The sequence below is a fragment of the Gymnoscopelus braueri genome (genome assembly GCF_963280865.1).
Source record: "Gymnoscopelus braueri genome assembly, chromosome: 3".
Lineage (NCBI taxonomy): Eukaryota > Metazoa > Chordata > Actinopteri > Myctophiformes > Myctophidae > Gymnoscopelus > Gymnoscopelus braueri.
The window spans coordinates 47,168,727-47,192,788 of record NC_137612.1 but is presented as its reverse complement, the minus strand read 5'-3'; the positions used below and the strand labels follow the sequence as shown (position 1 = coordinate 47,192,788).

General features: G+C 43.4%; 1 protein-coding gene across 1 annotated transcript in view; it reads right to left on the bottom strand.

Moving 5' to 3' along the window:
- Window positions 1–24,062, bottom strand: part of LOC308082355 (zinc finger protein 385A-like) — a 47,608-nt gene that overhangs the window by 14,166 nt on the left and 9,380 nt on the right. Inside the window, exons 2-3 of the mRNA XM_080424078.1 lie at window positions 7,224–7,369; window positions 806–916 (exon numbers count right to left, since the gene is read on the bottom strand). Of these exons, the coding sequence (XP_080280204.1) occupies window positions 806–916; window positions 7,224–7,369 (257 nt within the window). The remainder of the gene's footprint in view (window positions 1–805; window positions 917–7,223; window positions 7,370–24,062) is intronic.

Sequence of the window (24,062 nt, the reverse complement as noted above, 5' to 3'; positions counted from 1 at the left end):
CAGCAGTGCAGTCAATCACAAATTAGAACCTGCATTTAGGTCACGTTTTGTGTCACTATACAACAGTGTAGCCTACAGCTTTTCGATTTTCCTTTTAATCGATAATGGAATACAGATCTATTCAGTAAACTATTTAACTATTTAGTCAAAATCAGTCTTAATTAGAATTTTAAAGTGTAAAAGTTGGCCCGGTGAATTACCACTGGACTTTATTGTGTACAAGGTACCAAATGATATATTTACACTTTCCTGTCTAATAGTTTGAATTGAGGAATCCAAACTGTATGGCTACAAATAAATGTGGTAGCCATACAGCCATAAAAACAGTGGTTCTCAACCAGTGGTCCGGGGACCACCAGTGGTCCTTGAGGGGGTTCCAGGTGGTCCCCAGCTAAATGATGGAAGAGTTGGTAACCAAATGGACCCTTATAGATCTTGAACTCTTGAACTCTTCACTCTTGTAAAATGAAACCAAATGGACCCTTACTGTCCATTTGGTTTCATTTTACGCTTTCATGAGTTAAATCATTGTTAAACATCTGTATAACTTAATTAAAGAATTGTTATTTTGATCAACGTTTGCCTGTTATCTCTCCTTATGGTACCAACATCAATACAGCATGGATTTGTGGACAAAATCGTATCAAACGATAACAAAATATTCTACGTTTTGGGTCTGAGATCTAAGCGGTCTAAATCACATCAAATGGTGGTCCGGTGGCTCAAATGCCAAATAAACAATGGACCTTGATATGAAAAGGGTTGAAAACCACTGAAATAGAATGTTTCCCCCATGCATTCCTACCTCTGAGTTAAATCGTATTTGACAAACATTGCAGGAGATGATCGGCCGCTTCGTCCTCATCATGGGAGGGCCAAAGGTGTGGTTCATTACTGCCTTCTGGACTGGGTCCATCTGAGGAGAGGAGACAGAGGTCACAGACAACATTACTGTGGAGGGTTGAGCTAATCGGGAAGAATATAGAGGTGTATGGGGCTTTTGTTGTTGTTTTTTCTGAAATGCAATCCTTTGAAATAAAGTAGGAGGAAAGGTATATAGGAATATGAACAAAACAGTTTCATGTCTATGAAATTAACTCAAGGACCCCAACGGAAACAAGTCCGCAAGGACTTTTTTGGCCGGACCTTTTAGACAAAAGCATTATAAATGTAACTGTGTTGTTTTACATTCTTTTGCCAAATAAAAATTTCAATCAATCAAAAAAGAGTGGCCCGGACCGCTGGCCCAGCGGTCCGGGCACTTAGGCTCAAATGTAGCCTGACAGCGCATCGCGGGGTCGAGTCCTGTTCCCCACGATCTTTGCTGCATGTCTCTCCCCATCTCTCTCTCCCTGTTTCCTGTCCATCTCCACTGTTCATTATCATTAAAGGCAGAAAAGCCTCCCCAAAAAAATATTTAAAAAAAAAAGAACTGAGACAGATCTACAAGCTCATGTCTCCTTTTGAAAATGTTTGCCTATAATGACATGCCCAAAATAGTGATGCCTGGTTGAAGTGAAAGAACGGTTGAAAAAAAGAAAGAACTGACGTGAGTGTCAGAGATGGTGAGGGGTTATTTCAGGGGGAAAAGTTAAATAGAGGAGGGGAGAATTAAAGAGTGAGTGCACTGATTGATGTGGACAGGAGGATGTGTGTAGCCTGTGTGCAGCAGCTGGCCGTGCTGTGGGTGCCTCGGTTCTTGGGTGCTGTTCAAACGCTTTAATCCATGGTGGAGTCTGACAGGACTTAATTACAGATCTCCAGAAATTAGCACTCTGTGTTTTTCTACAAAACATCAAACCACAGTGTTGTCCAAAACAATTGAGTTACGTTCATATAATAAAGCGTAGTAAATTGTTTTATGATAGCGTTATAAAAGTTACATTTAACAACCAAAATTCTTCCGGAGTGTGGATTTAATTGCCGAGATAATGAGATCAGTGTGATATGTTGATAAGGCACTTCAAATTTAATTAACAGCACTGTAACTTTGTCATTAGCATGTGTTGCACAGTAGCAGCGAGGTGATGGGCTAGAAAGTGATGGGTTGTGCCGTGCATTGCAACACATTCATATTTTGGAAACTTAATATTTAATGTGTAGCCTATATAAGAGATTTTTACAGCATAAGACTAAAATGGACCAAATAAGAAATATGTCCATTGGTTTGGGCTGGCATCCATAATCCCTGGGTGTTGCCTTCATTTAAACTGCCAAAAGATCCCAGTGGTTTTAACTCAGCCTCTCATTAGATGCTTAGACTGTGAACTTCTGCTGCCAAATGAGACATTGTTTACAGTCTCGCCCTGGGAAAGGTATAATTGTTCTGGAAACTATAACTTAAATTTGAATGCTTTTTTTGGTTTTGTATTTATAAACAACTGTGTCCTGCAGGTCCATTCCCATCTTCCCATTTTCTATACTGTATGTCCCACAGTTGTTATAAGTTCGCTTGCATCATTATAAGCTCACTCTTTCATCTTTCCCCCCTTTATTCCTTTAAAGTAATTCTCAAACAATTTCCACTGACTAGACTCTATTTAAAGATCTGTTTTAGAAGATCCCCGCCAGCACCCTCCCACACATTGAATGACCAAATGACACAGAAAATGACATAATGTCATAGATAGACTAGAAAAAGTGCTCCTCGGAGCACAGGTCTCCGCCAGGTCAGGTACGTTATTGTGGCCTCCTGGTGGCGCTATAATAGGCCAATGTGAAAAGGGTGCCATTTATTCTTAGGTCTTTCACGGCAATCAGACACTGCATTCATGATTTGAGGCATTTTGTTTCAAAAATGTGTTGTGCTAAATTAGACCTGCTGGTGGCGCTATAACAGGCCAATGTGAAAAGGGTGGCATTTCTTCCTCGGCCTAGTGGGAATGTGCGTGTGAAAATTCACGGAAATCGCAAGCTGCATAGTTTGAGGCTTTTTGTTCAAAACGGACCAATCCTGCAAACTTTGGAAACCAACCATAGGCAATGAGGATGGAATATGGGGAATCGGACAGATTTGTGTTGATCACATGACTATAGAGATACTGTGTACCGATTTGCATGACGTTTGGATAAAATCTGTAGGAGTAATGTAAAAAAAAGGGTTTTGCACAAATCGGCCTCCTGGTGGCGCTATAACAGGCCCATGTGAAAAAATTGGGGCAGAGGTTCTGAATTGGCATCCAGGGAGTGTGTGTGCACAGTTTCGGAGCGACCGGGCCAACGGTGCCAGAGATTAGCTGCTAACACACAGACAGGACACACGGACGGACGGACGGACACACGGACGGACGGACGGACGGACGGACAGGGGCGAAAACATACTCTCTCGCCATGCCTTTCGGCCTGGCGGAGACAAAAATGAAAATGGTAATGCATTTTGTAGCTGTATGACAACTAAAGCAGCATCTACATCTACTCAGTCTCTATCTCCCTGGTCTCACACTGTGTATCTCACTCAATAGAGGAAAGTCAACACTCGGTACACACTACAATGTGTGTGTACCAAAATCTGGATATTCTAATGAAAAGCCTTCCCCGATCTGTAATAATAATGGATTTGACACAATAATCACAGTAGGCTTAATCAAGCATTTTCACCTGTCTGTTTCACCTTCTCTTTGTCCTTCAAGTCTCTGCTCTAGCACCCTCTAGAGGTGAACAGCGTCTCAAGCCTCACTCACAGGACTCCACAGTACAGAGTGTTAATTTAACTCCGACTGAGAGTGTATAAGGGTCCATTTGGTTACATTTTTACACACTCACTCACTCAGAATTGTGGTCCATGTCACATGAAACATTTAACACCTAACCAACTGACAAACCAGTGTCAAAGCAGAATCTGAATGGGAACTCAGTCAAACAGAATAGACAAAATAAGGCACAGACAAATTCACAGTTTTAGAAGAATTGGTGATATATTTTTGATATCAAAAAGGAGCCTCAAACTTACAATTCAGCAGGACGAGAAATGTATGGAACAGCCAGCAGTCTGAACTAAAAGATCACACTGAAAGCAAGTGACTTATATTCATCACCAAAATGACAAAATAATGAGATCCCTCCTCCAACCCAACAGCTTCATTAACATCGAAAACACCTGGAAACAAAAATAATTATTCCCTTTGTTCCAGCCAGGGGCAGAAAACAAAAATAATTATTCCCTTTGTTCCAGCCAGGGGCAGAAAACACCTATCCTTCAACTATTCCTACCCCCCAGCCACAAAACAAACAAATGCAAACTTGTCTCCAGGAGTCAGAATGTCTGCAGTAACAGATGTCATAGGAAAGAGAGGAGTGTATTCGACTCAGACATCATTGCATTAATTAGCAGTTCTTCACAAATGTTCACTACATTTCAAAATTACTTTAACACCAGCATAGCGGACATTCGGACAAAAGAAACTAACACACAAACGGTTAACACACGTATAACAAAACTCTATAACAAAACACTGACGCAGACCTTATTTTAGAGAACAAATTGTGAAGTGTACTTCCTGGTTGACAGGTAATTCTGCTCTTGCATTTTGGCTAATTATGAGGTCATGAGTTTATAATAAAGAGAATGTATGTTTTAATGGAGAAAGTATCACGCCTTTGTTGCCATATTTTGGCTATATTAACCACGTTCATTAGCATCCCTTTTCTGGGCATGTCACAATAGGCGAATATTCCGCAAAAATAGCATCACAACAGCTCACACCAACCCAAAACCCGTCGCATTGCGACACATTTGTGAGATAGTACAGTAGATTGACTATTTTTGGCAAAGAGATTTGGTGTAGAGGGAAAAAAGGAGGGGGCCAAGCACAAACCATTACATTAGAGATTCTAGTGTATATTCACCACAGTGCTCTTAATAAGTTCATCACAGATGAAATAAAAAAAATTGATTGCACCTCATAAATGCCCTCACTCATCACTCATCACTGTGTTCTTTATGACAATGTTGGCTGGCCTTCTTTGTCTATTCGTGGACTCACTCACTGGTATCTTTTCATTCATGAAGCAATTCTTGGCCTGTCACCCTCAGTGCACAGCCTGATTTATAATTTGTTGTACAATGATATCACAAGCTGCAAATAGCCAATCTGAAAACTCACAAGGCATGTCAGCTTGTATATCGGCTATTTTCAGTGCAGTTTCAGTGAAGTTTTCCTGGCTTAATAGAGGTTCAAAATAAATAAACAAGACAGAGAGTCTAAAAGCCCCCCGCTTTTAGCTCCTAGAGGCAGTGATGCTCCTTACACCCGACTGGACCAAAGTGGGTTTGAACTTAAGATATCTAGTGTGTGAGTGGAAGGTTTGACTAATGGCGGTGCAAGAGGAAAGGCCAATCAGTAGCTTTCGCAATATGTTGTTTGGGACCGAATTGGTGGACGGACTGACTGACTGATCAACACGCCATCCATAAGCCTAATTTATTCTCTGTCACACGACAGTGTCACGTGTCGAAAATAGCAGACCTACAAGCTCACAACACGTCGCATCCACAATGCATTGTGAGCTTGTAGGTCGGCTATTTTCGAGTATGAATCAAGCTTTAGTGCGCCGCCGTAGGGGGGAAAAAAAAAACTGTCACCTTAAAGTAAAGCCACATTTTTTATCCTGTATGAGCCAAGCCATGGCCCGTGGCCCGTGGCTCATAGCTAGTACAGAGCTATGAGCCGTGAGCCACGGCTTGGCTCACACCGTATAAATTAGGCTTTCTATGTAGGGTCGTTCAAGTGCTAATGACTGAGAGAGGGAGTGATTAGACTTTAGCACTCTGTAAGATTAGTGGCTTCAGTCAATGTCGGAACTGTTAGTAGAATGAATCTCCAACCTGCGGAAGTGCCAGTGTGACCATTGACATGCAGTATGTAAATGTGATCACTATTCTGTGAGTGTGTGTGTGTGTGTGTGCACGTGTGTGTGTGTGTGTGTGTGTGTGTGTGTGTGTGTGTGTGTGTGTGTGTGTGTGTGTGTGTGTGTGTGTGTGTGTGTGTGTGTGTGTGTGTGTGTGTGCGCGTGCGTGTGTGTGCGTGTGCGTGCGTGCGTGCAAATCATTATTTGTCACCACATTGACCTTCACATGAAACTCAATCTGGAAATGAACTGGCCTCAAAATGCTGACTGTAGGTAACACAGCCCGTGCCTCTTATAAAATTGATTAGCCGTAACTCATTGTATTGCAGTAAAACACCAGCCTGGGCATTTTGTGAATATGCAGAGGGGCTTCTTGAAAAGCAAACACTTGTCATCTTCTCATACTGGATAATGCATAAATCCACAAACACTTCATCATCCATCTTTGTTCAGGAGGGGACATATCTAAACCACAGCTGAATATCATTACTGTCTACGGTCAATCTGCCTATTATGTGAAACAACACCATGTACTGTACGTCACTGTGTGTGTGTGTGTGTGTGTGTGTGTGTGTGTGTGTGTGTGTGTGTGTGTGTGTGTGTGTGTGTGTGTGTGTGTGTGTGTGTGTGTGTGTGTGTGTGTGTGTGTGTCTGTGTGTGTGTGTGTGTGTGTGTGTGTGTGTGTGTGAAGGCCTACTTGTATGACTATACTTGAGAAATAGACATTGCGAGAGGTTGTTTTATGGTTTAATAGAAAATTAGGATTAGATTTACAATTAGAAAAAGATTGAGGTTGTGGTTAGGGTTAGAATTAGGCATTTAGAGCTTAGTTTTAGGGGTTGGGGTTATGCCTGATTTACATTATTGTGAGTATGTCGTGCCCCAAAAATAGCCAATCTCCAAGCTCACAGCGGGTTGTGGTGCGATGCGCTGTGAGCTTGACGAGCGGCTATTTTTGGCTTTAGGCTTAGAGCCAAAAATGACAAAATAAAAATCAAGATGGCAATCATAAAATCCCCATCCTAAAACATTGATGTCCTCACAAGAATAGTAATACAACGTGCGTGTGTGTGTGTGTGTGTGTGTGTGTGTGTGTGTGTGTGTGTGTGTGTGTGTGTGTGTGTGTGTGTGTGTGTGTGTGCGCGTGTGCGTGTGCGACTGTGCGTGCGTGCATGCGTGCATGCGTGCGTGCGTGCGTGCGTGCGTGCGTGTGTGTGTGTGTGTGTGTGCGTGCGTGCGTGCGTGCGTGCGTGCGTGCGTGCGTGCGTGCGTGCGTGCGTGCGTGCGTGCGTGCGTGCGTGCGTGCGTGCGTGCGTGCGTGCGTGCGTGTGTGTGTGTGTGATACGCATGTGTGTGTCTATGTAATGATTACTCACTGTGTTGAAGTTGTGGAAGAGGCCAATGCTGGCTGGATGAGGAGCCTCCATGGGGAACTGGAGGAAATGCTTCAGGTCCAGAGGGGGCCCCATCATTGCAGGGCTCCTCAGGAAGGCAGGGACCGGCCCTGGTCGGTTTACACTTCCTGGAGCACGTGCACACGCAGGGATGAAAGCCACAAAGGGAGACAAGAGAAGAAAAGACACATTATTCTTACTGACATTGCGGTATATTAGAATACACGTATGTTTTATTAGAAACTATCTCATCAGCGTGAGCTAATTAGAAAGTCCAATACTGTATATCTTCACTGGACAGAGTCGATGCTTGTTAATCAGCTCAGAGGGAGGCAGTTAGCTAGTCACTCAGAACTCGGCCACGGTCTGTGTGCGTGCGTGCGTGCGTGCGTGCGTGCGTGCGTGCGTGCGTGCGTGCGTGCGTGCGTGCGTGCGTGCGTGCGTGCGTGCGTGCGTGCGTGCGTGCGTGCGTGCGTGCGTGCGTGCGTGCGTGCGTGCGTGCGTGCGTGCGTGAGTGAGTGAGAGAGAGAGAGGGTTACAACGCACAGACACTGTAGTTAATGAAACATTTTCTCAGAGTGACGGTCCCCCAGGGGACTGAACAAGCAGAGATTGTCAAAACCACCGTCATCTTTCATATTTCATCTCACTTGAATCATGTTTTGCACCTGACTTGTGACCCCGCCCCCCACGCTGGTAGTTGAGCAGTAGTTAAAGCACATGCTGTACGTGAGCAGTCTTCTCTGATGGACAGAGAGACTATATAAGCTCCTTAAGCTTTGCAGCTGGAGCGCTGGAGATATCAGCCTTGTCTTTCTGTTGCTCCTCTCACTCCCTACCCGTGCCAAGACATCACTTTCTATCCCCATTTCACCGAGCCCTTTTTACTGTCTGCTTTGGACCCCCCCCCCACACACACACACACACACACACACACACACACACACACACACACACACACACACACACACACACACACACACACACACACACACACACACACACACACACACACACACACACACACAAACACACACACACACACGCACACACACATATCGAAACAATTGAATATACTCAAAACCCTTAACCATTTTTAATTAACCCATTAAGACCTGAGGCCGATTCTACAAATGCCTTATAAATCAGTAGTTCTCAAACGTTTTCGATTATATGTATTTGGCCCCGGACCCCCATCTGAAAATGTTCTGTGCCAGGGACAAAATTCAAAAGTATTAAAAAAAGTTTCAAAAAAGATTTTTCAAAAATAGCAGATGAACTTAAGCTCGCAGCTGTGAGCTTGTGGATCTGCTATTTTTTAGAACCACTGTACTAAATCCTAAGAGTTTTTTGAAAAACTGAATAAAGCTCAAATCTGAAATTAGAAAGCATGCTTTCCTGGTTTTAATGGGTTCATAATAAAAAAGATAATTTATTTACTGTTATAGGCAAATGTCTTTTATTATAGGCTTTTATTTTTTGTGTTTGTCAAATACATTTACTAGTATAGCCAAATGTTAATTCCTTTGCTCAAACTGGACAAAAAGTAGTGCTATGATAATCATTGTTAAAGGGACTGTGATGAATACAAAAGTAGATCCTAATGTTCTGATAGCATTCAAAAAGGTTATTTCTACTCAAAATTGTACTAAATAAAATGGTATGCATTTTTTATGCATATGGTGGTGTGTTCTTTACAGGACAGCTTTCCTAAAATTCGATTAAAAATCACAATATTATATCGCCTTGCTTCCACTGTCGCAATATATTGAATCGTAACCTCTGTATCGTGATCATATCGCCAGATTCTTGCCAAAACACAGTTCTACTTCTCTCCCAAAACTCATCATCATACGTCTGCTGGCTGTTTGCCTTCCCTCCTCCTCCTCCTCCTCCTCCTCTCCTCTGTCTGTTTGCTCATGCTCAAGTCTATCCATTCCTCCCACACTTCATAGTTATGCCTATTTTCTGTACTGTTAAAACCAGCAGGGTGCCGCGTTCCGTCCTCCCGCACTGAGAGAACGTTTAATTCCTTCCTCCCGTGAATGATCCGCTTTTGTCATTCTTTTATTACCGCCGTCTTTGTGTTTGCCACGCTACAAAATTGGTTCTCAGAAACGGTCTCACACACACACACACACACACACACACACACACACACACACACACACACACACACACACACACACACACACACACACACACACACACACACACACACACACACACACACACACAGAGCGAGCTATTTCAGTAACAGGAAGCTCCTTTCAGTGACAGTGGGGGGTAGGGGGGTGGAGAGTCTCGAATGTGCTGTCAGCATTAGAAATAGATGGAAAGAGAAGAAGTGTTTTCCGTCCATCTCTCCCGGCTTTCCTTTAAGATTTATAATTCTCTCGACAGAAAGCTCTCATCTGAGAAGTCTCACACACTGCTGTAAGTGGGCCTGGAGCGATGTGGAGAGAATGTCCAGGAAAGACAGACAGCTGGGGGCGTGGAGGGGGGGCTCTGGCTGACAGACGGAACAGGAGCTCACGGTTTCGATGTCCCCCCCTGACGTGCCAGGCATCCTGCACCACACATGGTGGTCATTATCACCTTCATCAAATTGACCACAGCAACATTTGTACGGGGCTGGACGACCTATCTGCATCCCACACGCTTTAGTTCACACTCTACGTCTACAACGCACAGGAACGGGTCAACACAGGACAACGTAAACGTAAATCACATGGAAAGATGGGCATAGATCAGCGTTTTCCCCCTTTTATGGATCAGGGCCCACTTTGAAAATCTCAAAAGCCCACCCATCTGACCACTTAACACGGCAGACAATAACCACATGCATTTTCAGAGCGTGTTTATTATGATCAATGGAACTAGTGTAGAATACATTAGTTCCTATTCATCGGTATCACAATTAAAACTAATTTCTTTCAATGTTTTAAAGATACTGTGATACCAAATACCATGACTCTTTATAAATCTTATATTATCAACAATATCGACTGAATCGATTGAATTGAACCTGTGGACCCACACGTTGGGAATCACTAGCATAGATATAGGTATAGGTATATTTCAAAGAAGACACACATACTGTATAATGTGGATGTTTTGTAACCCCCAATACACTGCATAAAGTATCAATGTTTCCACATGCAGACCATGTCAATCCTAGATCAGCAGGGCCCACTGTTAGGCCGTGAGGATATTGCAAGTGGGCCCCAATTCATTGGATTTGATTAATAATATAACATTAATATAAAATTTATGTAAAACTTATGTCACAGTATTTTTTCATTAAAACGTTGAAAATGTGTTTTCATTGTGATACAGATAAATGGGAACTTAAGTATACTATGTTGCAGAGATGGGTGAAAATACATCCAAAAGTATTTTGATACAAATTACAAATATTGGTCTGATAAATGTAATTGAGATACAAATATGTACTACTGATGCAATGATATTAAATGAGTTACTATACAAGCAGAGTGTTTTTCATGGTGTTTGGAGCAGGCAGCAAATTTTTTTACCACTGTGTGTGAGAGAGCAGGCCAGAGTGACCTTGTTATTGTCGAAAGCTAGACAAGAACTATGGCATGAGACTGAATGCATAATCCTACATAGAGCTGCCTCTACGCCTGTACATCACAGACACCAGGATACTGACACCAGGATACTGACCATGATACTGACACCAGGATACTGACACCAGGATACTGACACCAGGATACTGACACCAGGATACTGACGCCAGGATACTGACACCAGGAAACTGACACCAGGAAACTGACACCACGATACTGACACCATATGGGATACTGATTAGGATATTGACCAGTATACTGACACCAAGATACTGACACCAGGATACTGACACCAAGATACTGACACCAAGATACTGACACCAGGATACTGACACCAAGATACTGACACCAGGATACTGACACCAGGATACTGACCAGGATACTGACACCAGGATACTGACACCAGGATACTGATACCAGGATACTGACACCAGGATACTGACACCAGGATACTGACACCAGGATACTGATACCAGGATACTGACACCAGGATACTGACACCAGGATACTGATACCAGGATACTGATACCAGGATACTGACACCAGGATACTGACACCAGGATACTGACACCAGGATACTGACACCAGGATACTGACACCAGGAAACTGACCATGATACTGACACCAGGATACTAACCAGGATATTGACAGGGATACTGATACCAGGATACTAATACCAGGATACTGATACCAGGATACTGACACCAGGATACTGATACCATGGGATACTGATTAGGATAGGATATTGACCAGGATACTGACACCAGGATACTGACCAGGATACTGACACCAGGATACTGACCAGGCTACTGACACCAGGATACTGACACCAGGATACTGACACCAGGATACTGACACCAGGATACTGACGCCAGGATACTGACACCAGGAAACTGACACCAGGAAACTGACACCACGATACTGACACCATATGGGATACTGATTAGGATATTGACCAGTATACTGACACCAAGATACTGACACCAGGATACTGACACCAAGATACTGACACCAAGATACTGACACCAGGATACTGACACCAAGATACTGACACCAGGATACTGACACCAGGATACTGACCAGGATACTGACACCAGGATACTGACACCAGGATACTGATACCAGGATACTGACACCAGGATACTGACACCAGGATACTGACACCAGGATACTGATACCAGGATACTGACACCAGGATACTGACACCAGGATACTGATACCAGGATACTGATACCAGGATACTGACACCAGGATACTGACACCAGGATACTGACACCAGGATACTGACACCAGGATACTGACACCAGGAAACTGACACCACGATACTGACACCATATGGGATACTGATTAGGATATTGACCAGTATACTGACACCAAGATACTGACACCAGGATACTGACACCAAGATACTGACACCAAGATACTGACACCAGGATACTGACACCAAGATACTGACACCAGGATACTGACACCAGGATACTGACCAGGATACTGACACCAGGATACTGACACCAGGATACTGATACCAGGATACTGACACCAGGATACTGACACCAGGATACTGACACCAGGATACTGATACCAGGATACTGACACCAGGATACTGACACCAGGATACTGACACCAGGATACTGATACCAGGATACTGACACCAGGATACTGACACCAGGATACTGACACCAGGATACTGACACCAGGATACTGACACCAGGATACTGACCAGGATACTGACACCAGGATACTGACCAGGATACTGACACCAGGATACTGACACCAGGATACTAATACCAGGATACTGACACCAGGATACTGACACCAGGATACTGATACCAGGATACTGATACCAGGATACTGACACCAGGATACTGACACCAGGATACTGATACCAGGATACTGACACCAGGATACTGATACCAGGATACTGATACCAGGATACTGACACCAGGATACTGACACCAGGATACTGATACCAGGATACTGATACCAGGATACTGACACCAGGATACTGATACCAGGATACTGACACCAGGATACTGACACCAGGATACTGACACCAGGATACTGACCAGGATACTGACCAGGATACTGATACCAGGATACTGATACCAGGATACTGACACCAGGATACTGACACCAGGATACTGACACCAGGATACTGACACCAGGATACTGATACCAGGATACTGACACCAGGATACTGACACCAGGATACTGACACCAGGATACTGACACCAGGATACTGACCAGGATACTGATACCAGGATACTGATACCAGGATACTGACTAGGATACTGACACACATCATCACAAATAATCAACATTAGGCTTGTCTGACTATTTATGGATTATGCAGTAATGTAGTTATCACTAAAGTATTAAGTATCTTTAATGCTTAAGGACATTTCTACGAGGCTTCATTCACTAGTTGAGGCAAGGTGATATGAAGTCTGTCTCAAGACCCGCCCTACTCTGCCTCTCACTGCTGCCTGCCTTGAAACGTTGAGATGCATCATATCCATGGTTTGAAGAAATGTACAACTGCAACGTTTCTCCTCTGGTGATTGGGTTGTTAGATATACAGTACATCTGGAATTCCTCCGATCCTCTACTTGTCTATAGATTTAGTTTAGTGCAGTCTTGAACCATGATATCTCACAATAATGCAGAAGTGTTCTACTTGTTTATAGAACATTTCAAATGTGAAGTAAGTCTGCTGTTCTAAAGTCGTGAGGCTGCAGAGATATGAGACATTTTACACAACATTAAAAGTAATATAGCTGTGTCCCATTTCAGGTACTTCGAAGACTGCATTTGAAGGCCAATTATGTCACAGCGGTGTGCCAGGACCCGTCCCATTTTGTAGGCTGCTTCTAATGCAGCCTATTTTCCCCCTTATTTGAAGGCTGCATCTGCATCTGACCCTTCAGACCCCTCAGGATAACCGACTTCCCAGAATGCGTTTTGCACCAGCCACACCAGCAGCAACGTGAGAACAATGGTGGAGAACACAGCTGTAATTTTCGAAATACTACTGTTGCTGTGTCATACAATGTAATTCTAAGAGTTTTCAGACTAGAATTTGGTTGTTTAAGCTTCAAATCTGTGGTTGATTTACCAAGATAGAGCGTGAAAATGTGCTCTGATGTTTTCCGAGATTAGAGGTCCCAATAGACTGGACAGCCAGCATGTCTCAGCAGGGCGGTCAGCAACAGCATTGAGAGCAGACCAGTTTAGAGCAGCCTTATATTGGCTTGTCCTTAAAGGAGTAGTTCACCCAAAACATTACTTATTTTCTATCAATTACACACCCCATAAAGCATTGGATTCATGGAGATTTTTTTTTTAGTTTTTGAATTCCTAAGCCAGTAATTTGATTACCGGCAGAAATATGCTTATGTATCCGGTAGGAGACTCAAAGGAGTCTCTTTGAGTCTCCTACCGGAATTACACTTGGTCATCAAATTATGGGCTCAGGAATGCGTAAAAAATCTCTATGAATTCAAGGCTTCATGTGGTGTATAATTGATAATTGATCTTTTGGGTGAACTATTCATTTACATTTTAAAATTTCCCCCAATGGTGTTGCTCCGAAGTCTCTGTAGTGGTTAAACATCAGATATAATTAGTTGCTGGTATAATCTAATGGACATTCTTTGGTTGCAACTCATTTTTGGTAGATTCGATATTCAATCGTCCTTATAAATCCTTTATTCTTAAAAACAACCCTTGCAAAAGCTGCCCCCAACGCAGCCTTCTACGTTCATTTATTTTGTGGGATGTAGCCTACAGTACAGATCCTCCATGTAAAACAGATGCACTTAATGAAAGATAAACAGTAGTATGAAAGAGAATTGTCACCGACTTTGTTATAAATGGCCATTACATTGTTAGTGCCGTGGCAAAATAGACAACATTAGTCTAATCAATTCAATAGAATGATCATCTGTTTTTGTATTTGCACAGTATATTCACTCGAACAGACTGAAACACATACCATAGAGCGGGGTGTTGTAATGTGCGATCACGTGACCTCTCAAGTAAGTTCTCCATAGACCTGTTCCATTTAACAAGGCTTTGTTCCTGCCTCCGCGTAGGCTGTATACCCTTCATGTCTGCTATCAGACACTCACACTCAGTCTGTTTCATTTGACACTAGTCTCTTAAGTCTGTAAGACTGTGGATCAATTTGCTTTTCCAGTTTGCACATCCAGTCTAGAAATAATCTGCAGACATGGAACCGGTCTGTGTGTGATCTGTATGTGGAAATTGCATGAAACCGTTTTGGAGTAGGCAGGCTCTAGACTGGATGGCACTATAGTTAAAACTTAAAAATGACATGGGGACTAGGGCGGCAACTATCGATTATTTGTTTAGCAATTATTCTATCAATAATTTTTGGATTAATCAAACAATCGAGAAGCACATTTTTGAATATATAATAATATATATATAATATAACGCAAATAATGTCAAATAGATTTTCTATAATCAACTAATTCAATTAGTCTGATTAAACACTTAAGCCGTATTTTATACTTCATTTTCATCGTACAACTGTTTCGCACAACACGTCGCATCTTTTTTTCTAATGGGGGGGTTATTGATTCTTTTTTATAATCAATTAAATCAATTAGTTTGATTAACTGTTGCAACACTAATGGTGAACCAGGCTTTCCACAGGAACTGCAGGAAGCCTGGTGAGTGGTGATGTGAGGTTAGTTGGCCTGTCGTGACTACACTGTTCTGTGACAAGTTGACAACGCATTCTTACAAATAGTAGTCCTATAATGACGAATTGGGGAGGAACCACTACAGCAGGCCGATGTCCCAGCATCTCCCAGACGCAGCACCGCCTTGCAGAGAGATTTACAGTCACATCAGATCGGTGAACACCAACACTCCTCTATACGGCCCCCATGCAGGGGAGAGAGCATCGATTTGACACATTCTCTGGGGCATTAAAGTGTTAAAGTGCTGCCAAACTCTATAAATCCAGTGTTCCCCGTCCGTTACACTTCTCCTCACTAAACCGGACAGACAGCCTAGGTCTCACCCTCTCCCTCGCCTTACCACCTTTTTTTTCTCCCAATGCAAATGTTTGGCTGAGAAGAAGATCAATGCCAGCGTAATAGCTTATTGGATTTTTCTTTTTTTAAGTGATTGCGAGACAGAGGTAGCTGGGATTGAGAGATAGAGAGAGAAGAGAGAGAGAGAGAGAGAGAGAGAGAGAGAGAGAGAGAGAGAGAGAGAGAGAGAGAGAGAGAGACAGAAACAGATGGAAAGAGAGAGAGAGAGAGAGAGAGAGAGAGAGACAGAAACAGATGGAAAGAGATAGAGAACCTTATCATTGCATTGCCTTTCCACAAACCAGACATGGTGCCAGTGCACGTACGCCTGCATGCGCACATCCCTGTGCTGTGACTAAAGCCTCTTAAATTGGCAATTCATTTGGCCAATTCAAATGTAATGATCACAGAGGTAAAGTCAATGTCGTTGCCTGGTGCCCCTCGGTATTGCCTGCCTGTCTGGGTCCCTGCATTCCAGGAGAGGGGATCGAGGGCTGTGAAGTTCTGTCACCTAATGCAGTGGTTTTCAACCTGTGGGTCGGGACCCCCACGTGATTCTTTTTTTTGGGGGGGGGTCCCCAGATGACAGTGAAGTGACAATTTAGGGACTTTTAAGACCTAATGAAAATAGCCGATCTACAAGCTCACAACGCCTCGCACGTGAGTTTGTAGATCTGTTATTTTCGAAATATTTATCAGTGGAACCGAGTCGAACAAAATGTAATGCCTCAACTCCTTCATTCCAAGTGCTTATCAGGGTGGGGGGGGGGGTCCCTAGTTCAAATATGGCCTGAAAAGGTTGAGAACCACTGTCCTAATGCCTACTGTATGCTCCGTCACAGATGTGACATGTATATGAGCTTGTAGGCTATTTCCGCTCTTCATCGTTCAAAGAAGAATAAATCAAGCTTAAAAGGGAAGTCTGATGAGAAGGAAGAGCACTGTGGGGGTCCCCCTTAAAAGAAAAAAAACCCAGCCCTCTCTCAGCCAGAGGCGCTGTGGGATTAGCTCGACACATGTTACCAGCCTGCCCACATCTGCATCTAAATGGACTGCGCTGCTGTGCACGGCCGACTCTGAAACGAGCTGTTGTGGTAGATTAACCCATTCAATCCGGGAACGCATGCTGTGTCATTTTAGATTTTTAGCTATAACCATTATTTTATACTTTGGGCTATTCGAAAATAGCAGATCTACAAGCTACGAGCTTGTAGATCTGCTATTCTTTTAGAAAAATCGTGAAAATGTGTGCTTCTGGGGATTCTACAAATGTCTTCTAAATCCTAGCAGTTTTTTTGAAAAAAGAATTATGTTGCTATAATGTCAGTGGTTCTCAAACCTTTTTCATGTCAAGGACCACCCAAAATGATATGTATTTGTCCGCGGACCCCCCCCATCTCAAAATATTTTGTTCCAGGGACCCCAAGAAACAAAGATTTGAGTTCAAATGTATATATATTCAAAGATTTGGACACATTTTCACGATTTCTCTTAAAAAATAGCAGATCTATACAAGCTCGAGTGCCGCGCTATGAGCGTGTATATCTGCTATTTTTGAATAGCCAAAGAAATCTAAAGTGACACAGATGCGTTCCCGGATTGAATGGATTAAACAGCCGCCTGTGACAGAAGAAAATATCCTTCCTGCTGTCGCTGCAGCTCTGGAGCACACACGCACACAAACGCACACACACGCATTATTAGCTAGTTGGAGGGTAGGATGAGACATGTGATGCAACATCGCAGCACCAGGCGCTTTGTTACACAATGATGATTGGTGATGAATGGTGATCACAATGATCACAGGCTGGCATCATCAGTCAGGAATGATTTACGACGACGTTGCCACTCGGATCAGCGGTGAGAGAGTGGCGATGTCACCAGCAAGTGCTTGTTTGGAGGAATGTGGCTTTGTAACTAAAATCTACTGTTTCAGTCAGATCTGGCATGAATTGAAGGGAGCTGTCAATGTACAGGCGTGTATGTTTTTGAGTTTGAGAATTTTGAATTTAGACAATCTGTGACACGAGGCAGCGTATCAAGGTCCAAAAGCTTCACCTTTGGGCCGTGTCCATCTCCAATTTTGATAGTTACTGTGTAGATGGCGCAAGCTGCAAAGTGTTGTATTTAATTGACATCTCCCATTCCCTTTAAGAGCTATGTGCGCCTGCACCGGGCGCATTGTTATTAACTGATGGATTGGACCAAGTTGGAGGAGACGCAAACGATTTTCTGCCGAGGAAATGGATCTGCGTGTGAGCAAAGTGAAAGCATGCGACCATCTACCTGAATAGCATTATTAATGATGTCAGGAGACGCAGGGGAAACAAAAGGCTCTCTGCTCACGAACAATCAAATGGAAAACGAGAGGCCGGACCACCCGCACGGCTGTGCCGCTAGTCAGAGTATACGCCTTCTTACCCCCCCTGTAATGTCTCTTCATTCATGTCCAAGAGACATCTGTGATATCTTGACATATCAACTTAATAATCACATGCTCCCCCTCTTAGTTAGGCTCTTTATTTAGACCACATGCATGACTGACACTGCATGCTATTTATAGATGTACGGTATACCTTGCAGATCCCCAATGTACATACAGTGCTGCTACCATTGATGATATCTTACCACACATTCTATACATCTGATACTAAATTACGTATCCCCCCCCCCATTCTGAACAACAGGTTTGCAGTGTGTCTTGCCTCTACTTTTTAACCTTATTTGTATCTTTTTATATGATCTTATTATTCTTGTTATTTTTATTTAATTAACATCCAGAATTATCTTGTGTACTATCATTGATGTTGCTAGCACAGTTTGCGGACATGCTGCACCAACATTTCACTGATTGTACCTGTGATTGACAAATAAAACGTTTGGGCCACAGTTGGCCTTCATCAGGTGAACCTGATGAAGGCCAACTGTGGCCCAAACGTTGTACCATGTAATTTCTTGTGTTAACTAAACTAAACACTTGGGAGAAATACTGTTGTTCGGACTTGTATTCTTTTGAACTGTCACTTTGTGTCCCAACCCACTGTTTTGAACTGATTGACAAAAACTTGATTGTTGAATTCGGATGGATTTTGATTGCAAGCAGTGTTCGCGCGCTGTGAGCGCTACGTAGGGACACATCTTGATCTGAATAATGTGCTCTCTAAATAGTAAGGAGATATCTGCATTCTGTCTGGGGCTGGACCACTGTTTCTCAACGTCGGGTCTGGGGACCAATAGGGGTCCAAATGGACCCTTTTGTATCTGTAAATCTGAGAGTGTACAAACCCTTACAGGTCCATTTGGTTCCATTTGTACACTCTCAAAGTCAAATAAACACTGAGGATTTAACCGTGTAGATTGGGGTCCCCGAAATTAAAAATAGTGTCCAATGAGCATCTGCGGCCTAAGGCATATCAAACTGGGTGTCCTTGAAATGAAAAGGGTTGAGAATTAATGCGCTGGACTAGACCGCATTTTAAGACCAACATGCCCATGGGCGCACAGATGAGTGCTGGGAGTGAAAATGACAAATGCGTAGGTTGTAAACTATGACAATTGCAGTGCACCTTGTGCCGATTTGCAGCGAGTTCAAGATAGGACCCTCAGTACTATTTTCACAGAGTGCTCGGGCCATTTTTTGTCAGTGGAATTGCGTTGCTAGGGAACAGCTTATGTCCAAGTTTATTTCTTTCCTGTCAGCTAACTGCAACAGGAAATAAACTTGGACCCATTTAGAATGTTTACGTTGTCAAGTGTGAAAAGGTCTAGTGTCGCATTCTGCCTCTGGGAAGGACTGAGCACGAAATGGTATTTACTGCAGCGCGCCCTCAAACTAAAGGTGGTGATTTTGAGCAGAAAGCAGGAAGCAATTTACGCACTCTCACATGATGTGGAGAAGTGTGCACGCACACGCACACACACACACACACACACACACACACACACACACACACACACACACACACACACACACACACACACACACTCACTCACTGTGCAACCACATGCACACACCCACTCAAATATACTTGTACACTCACTTGTGCACACACGCACAAAAACACACAAACTTTTGCCTTCGGAATGAATGATTAGATTTACATTATCAGACTTCTGATGCAGTCAGTCTTTGACGGCCGTTGTACAACAATTATCATTATCACACTGGTTACTGTAATGTCGGACTGTGGACAGTGTTAGAAGGCAATGCAGACAGAAGAGAACACAGAGACCACAGAGAGCCAACAGAGAGCTGAGGAAGGAGAAGACAGTGGATTTCAGCGTCTACTCCGCCTCCCTGCTTTAATGATAGATGTTCTACAGTCCAGTGACCACGTCTGAGAGAGAGAGAGAGAGAGAGAGAGAAAGAGAGAGAGAGAGAGTGAGAGAGAGAGAGGAGAGGGGGGACGGATTGTGCGTATGTGCGTGTGTTTGTGTGGGTGTGTGTGTGTGTGTGTGTGTGTGTGCGTGCCTGTGTGTGAATTTTTATGCATTGCATTGGGATCGGGACAGCTACTCTTTCCGCCAATTACACTACATTTTCGCTCTTGCAGAAAATGTTTTGGACCTGATGTTCCAATCAGATGTTGCATACTGTATGTGGCATATCAATGACATCAATACGCATCATTTATATTTCCCCCTGCCTGTTCCTCTGTTATAACATCCTAATGACAAAGGGCATATGCATCGGCACCCAGAATCTAACCCAGCCTGACCCTGCATTAAGTATTAGAAGCAGTGGGCAGCAGCATCCTGGAGGCAGTTAGACGTTCAGTGTCTTGCTCAAGGACACTTCAACACGACGAGGAGGATCTGGGGAACCTTCCGATTCCTGGAGTACCACTCTACCTCCTGAGCCACAGAAACTAAAGCCATGTGCACCTGCCATGCGTCATGTTTTTCTCGTTTTTGGCGACGAAGCATGAATCTGGCTTCACCGTTGGTCAGTCTGTTTGATTAACCACTATATACCTCATCGTACGATGATCGATGAATGGTGAAAATAGCAGATATACAAGCTCACAACATGTCGCACCGAGAGCTCATTGTGAACCTGTAGATCTGCTATTTTTGCTACTTTTGAACAATTTGAATTAGGCCTAGTTGAAATGTTTGGGGACATTCCCAAAATAGGAGGCCAGGTTAAACCTTCTATACTTAATAAAACGGACCTGAGTTGGCTCTGTACTTGGTCTGCTCTTGTTTCCGTCTACACCAAATATCTTCGGCAGAAATAGCAAATCTACAAGCTTGTGTAGATCGGCTATTTCTGGCGAATGTTCCCGTCCGAATAGGAGGCGCTATAGCTGCAGGGGTTCAAGTGGTTAAGGCAGAGAGAACGGAGGACAGCAGCTGTAGGGAAGAGGACAAGGCCAATTTACTGACTGAAGGTTGGAATGAGATTGAGGATGAAGACTGAATGGGTGGGGGTTGGATAACCATGCAATGAGGCTAAGTGGAGCTATAGTCGAGGGAGAGAAAAGAGGACTGTGTGTGTGTGTGTGTGTGTGTGTGTGTGTGTGTGTGTGTGTGTGTGTGTGTGTGTGTGTGTGTGTGTGTGTGTGTGTGTGTGTGTGTGTGTGTGTGTGTGTGTGTGTGTGTGGAGGGGGGGGAGTGCAGCGGAGGTGGTGGAGGACTGCATATTTTGAGGTGAGTCCAAGGTGACCGACCACCGCAGGAGGTAAAGAGGCACATTTAACCTCCCAGTTAATGCACGGAGCATGTACCATCTGGACATGACTCACAGGGGGAGGGGCAAGGTGTGCACAGAGCATGGCAGAGATCACTGCAAAAAAATGTAAATGTGTTTATTTTAATGATCAAGCAATCGATTGAGTTCCGGCTTGGATCATGGTCGAATCATGGTATTTAGTTTTTTTACATGAATGTTTTTGTATTAATGTTATATTAGCAATAAAATCTTGTGTTTTGCCAATTATTTGAGGACCTACTTGCAATAATATCCACATGGCCCACCAATGGGCCCCAGCCCACAGGTTGGGAATCACTGCTCTATCGCCAAAGCCATCTTACCCACTTCTACCAAATGTTAATGTCGGGTAAGGTTACCCTGGTGTGCACTGTCAGCATGTCCATGCGGGTGCTGTTAAAGTGCTTGAACCACTTGCCCACCTCTTGTATTGTGGGTCTTTTACGTCTCCTTCCTGGTGAAACATGTTGTCGCTGTCTGGCGTAAACCTTTTATGTCCAAAACTGCAACTTTTCAGGAAATGGAAAACATTACCTGTGTTTCGATGCATTCAGGGTAATTATTTGGTCACAAGCTCTTTGGTTAAATATTTATAAAACACAGACTTAACCACTTTCAACCTGGTGTTCCAGTTTTGGGCAAAGAAATTTTCTTTTATGTCAAAACGATTAACTTTTTCCCCCTAGCATCTACATGCTCACAACGCGTTGCAATCCGACATGTTGTGAGCTTCTAGATCGGCTATTTTCACTACTTTTGCGCAACACTGTCATATGACTAAGCATAAAATAGGGCGTTGATTCATGAAAAAACATGAAAACATTCAAATTGAACATACAAGTTTTCTGCCAGACAGTACTGTACATGTACATCTGTCTGTGTTGTCTATTATATATCCCCTACTGTATGGGGAGATGTGTGTTTGCAGCACACACAGTATTGTGGTCTTTGTGTGTGTGCCTACATGTAAAGAAGCCTTTACTGAGTGCACGACAGACACTGAGCTGAGGAGACAGGAACACGTCACATACACTGTATCCCATGGAGGGAGTCTGGACAGAAATCAGCCTCTGTTTCTATGTGTGTGCGTGTGTGCGCGCGCGCGTTGTGTGTGCGGGCGAGTGTGCGTGTGTTTGTGTGTGTTCGTTGCGCATGGGTGCATGTGTGTGCGTGTGTTGCGTACTTGTGCCCCTACTGTAGGGGGGTTGGGCTGCAAGCAAGAATCAAAAGAGAGACAAGACAGTGATGCATTATCTTGCGCTTAGAAGGATCATGTATTCTGAGAAGGAGTAACTAATAACTATTATATACTCTCTAAATAATAATCTATTTATTGACTATAAATCAGCAGATATGTCAAGCTAAACCTTTTCGCTGTCCCACTGCAACAAACCTCCACACCATCCCCCATCCATCTCCCTTTAAAGACCACTGGGTTGTTGGATGATATGGTGGCTGTCGGGTGTACAAATTTCACTACTTTTGTGTGACACTCTTGTATGATGACAGAAGGTCATTCATTTACGAAAAAAACATACAAATGTGGAGATACGATGTCCCGACGGCAACGATATGCATCTCATCACACATCCTGTTCCTGAATTAACCTCCAGTGATCAATAAAGGTTATCTAGAGATCCTGTCATAGAAAGGCTCATGAAAATCTGTCTTTTCTCTTGACTTTCAGGTCTTCTGTTCTTGAAGGAATCACTGGGACTGGAGGAGTCAACGTTCTCCATTAGAGCCCGATTTATACTACGAAAGTAGCAGATCTACAAGCTCAGCGCGTCGCACATGCGAGCTTGTGAGCTTTGTAGACCAGCTCCAGTGAATTGAGCGTCAGGCATGATGCAGTGAAAGTGGAGGACACAGCAGAGGAAACCACACAGCTATTAAGGGATTATTTCAGCGTGTCAATATCCCACCAATAGCCCTGCCTCACTTTATTATTGTTTGTCAAACCATTTATACACTTGCTGGGAGCTCAGGGAACACTGCAGATTATCGACCCACAGACTCACAAGTCTATAAAATGCGCAAGGCACTGTCATGCATGTATATGGTGCATGCAGGCAACTACACGCACGTACACACACACACACACACACACACACACACACACACACACACACACACACACACACACACACACACACACACACACACACACACACACACACACACACACACACACACACACACACACACACACACACACACACATACACACACACACACTCTAATGCACAATGGACAGTTGCACCTGCTTGTGGGTTTTATAATGGCAAGTACACAAAAGCAAACATTGCGCAGCCTACAACCTCTTTTTGTATTTAATTGAAATAAAAATAAATGTGTTCTGCTGAACGACATTATAACATAATGCTTTTGGTAGAGAAATGGGATGGATGATTATAGGCTGAATTTCTGCAGAGCGCAGTGCAATTTA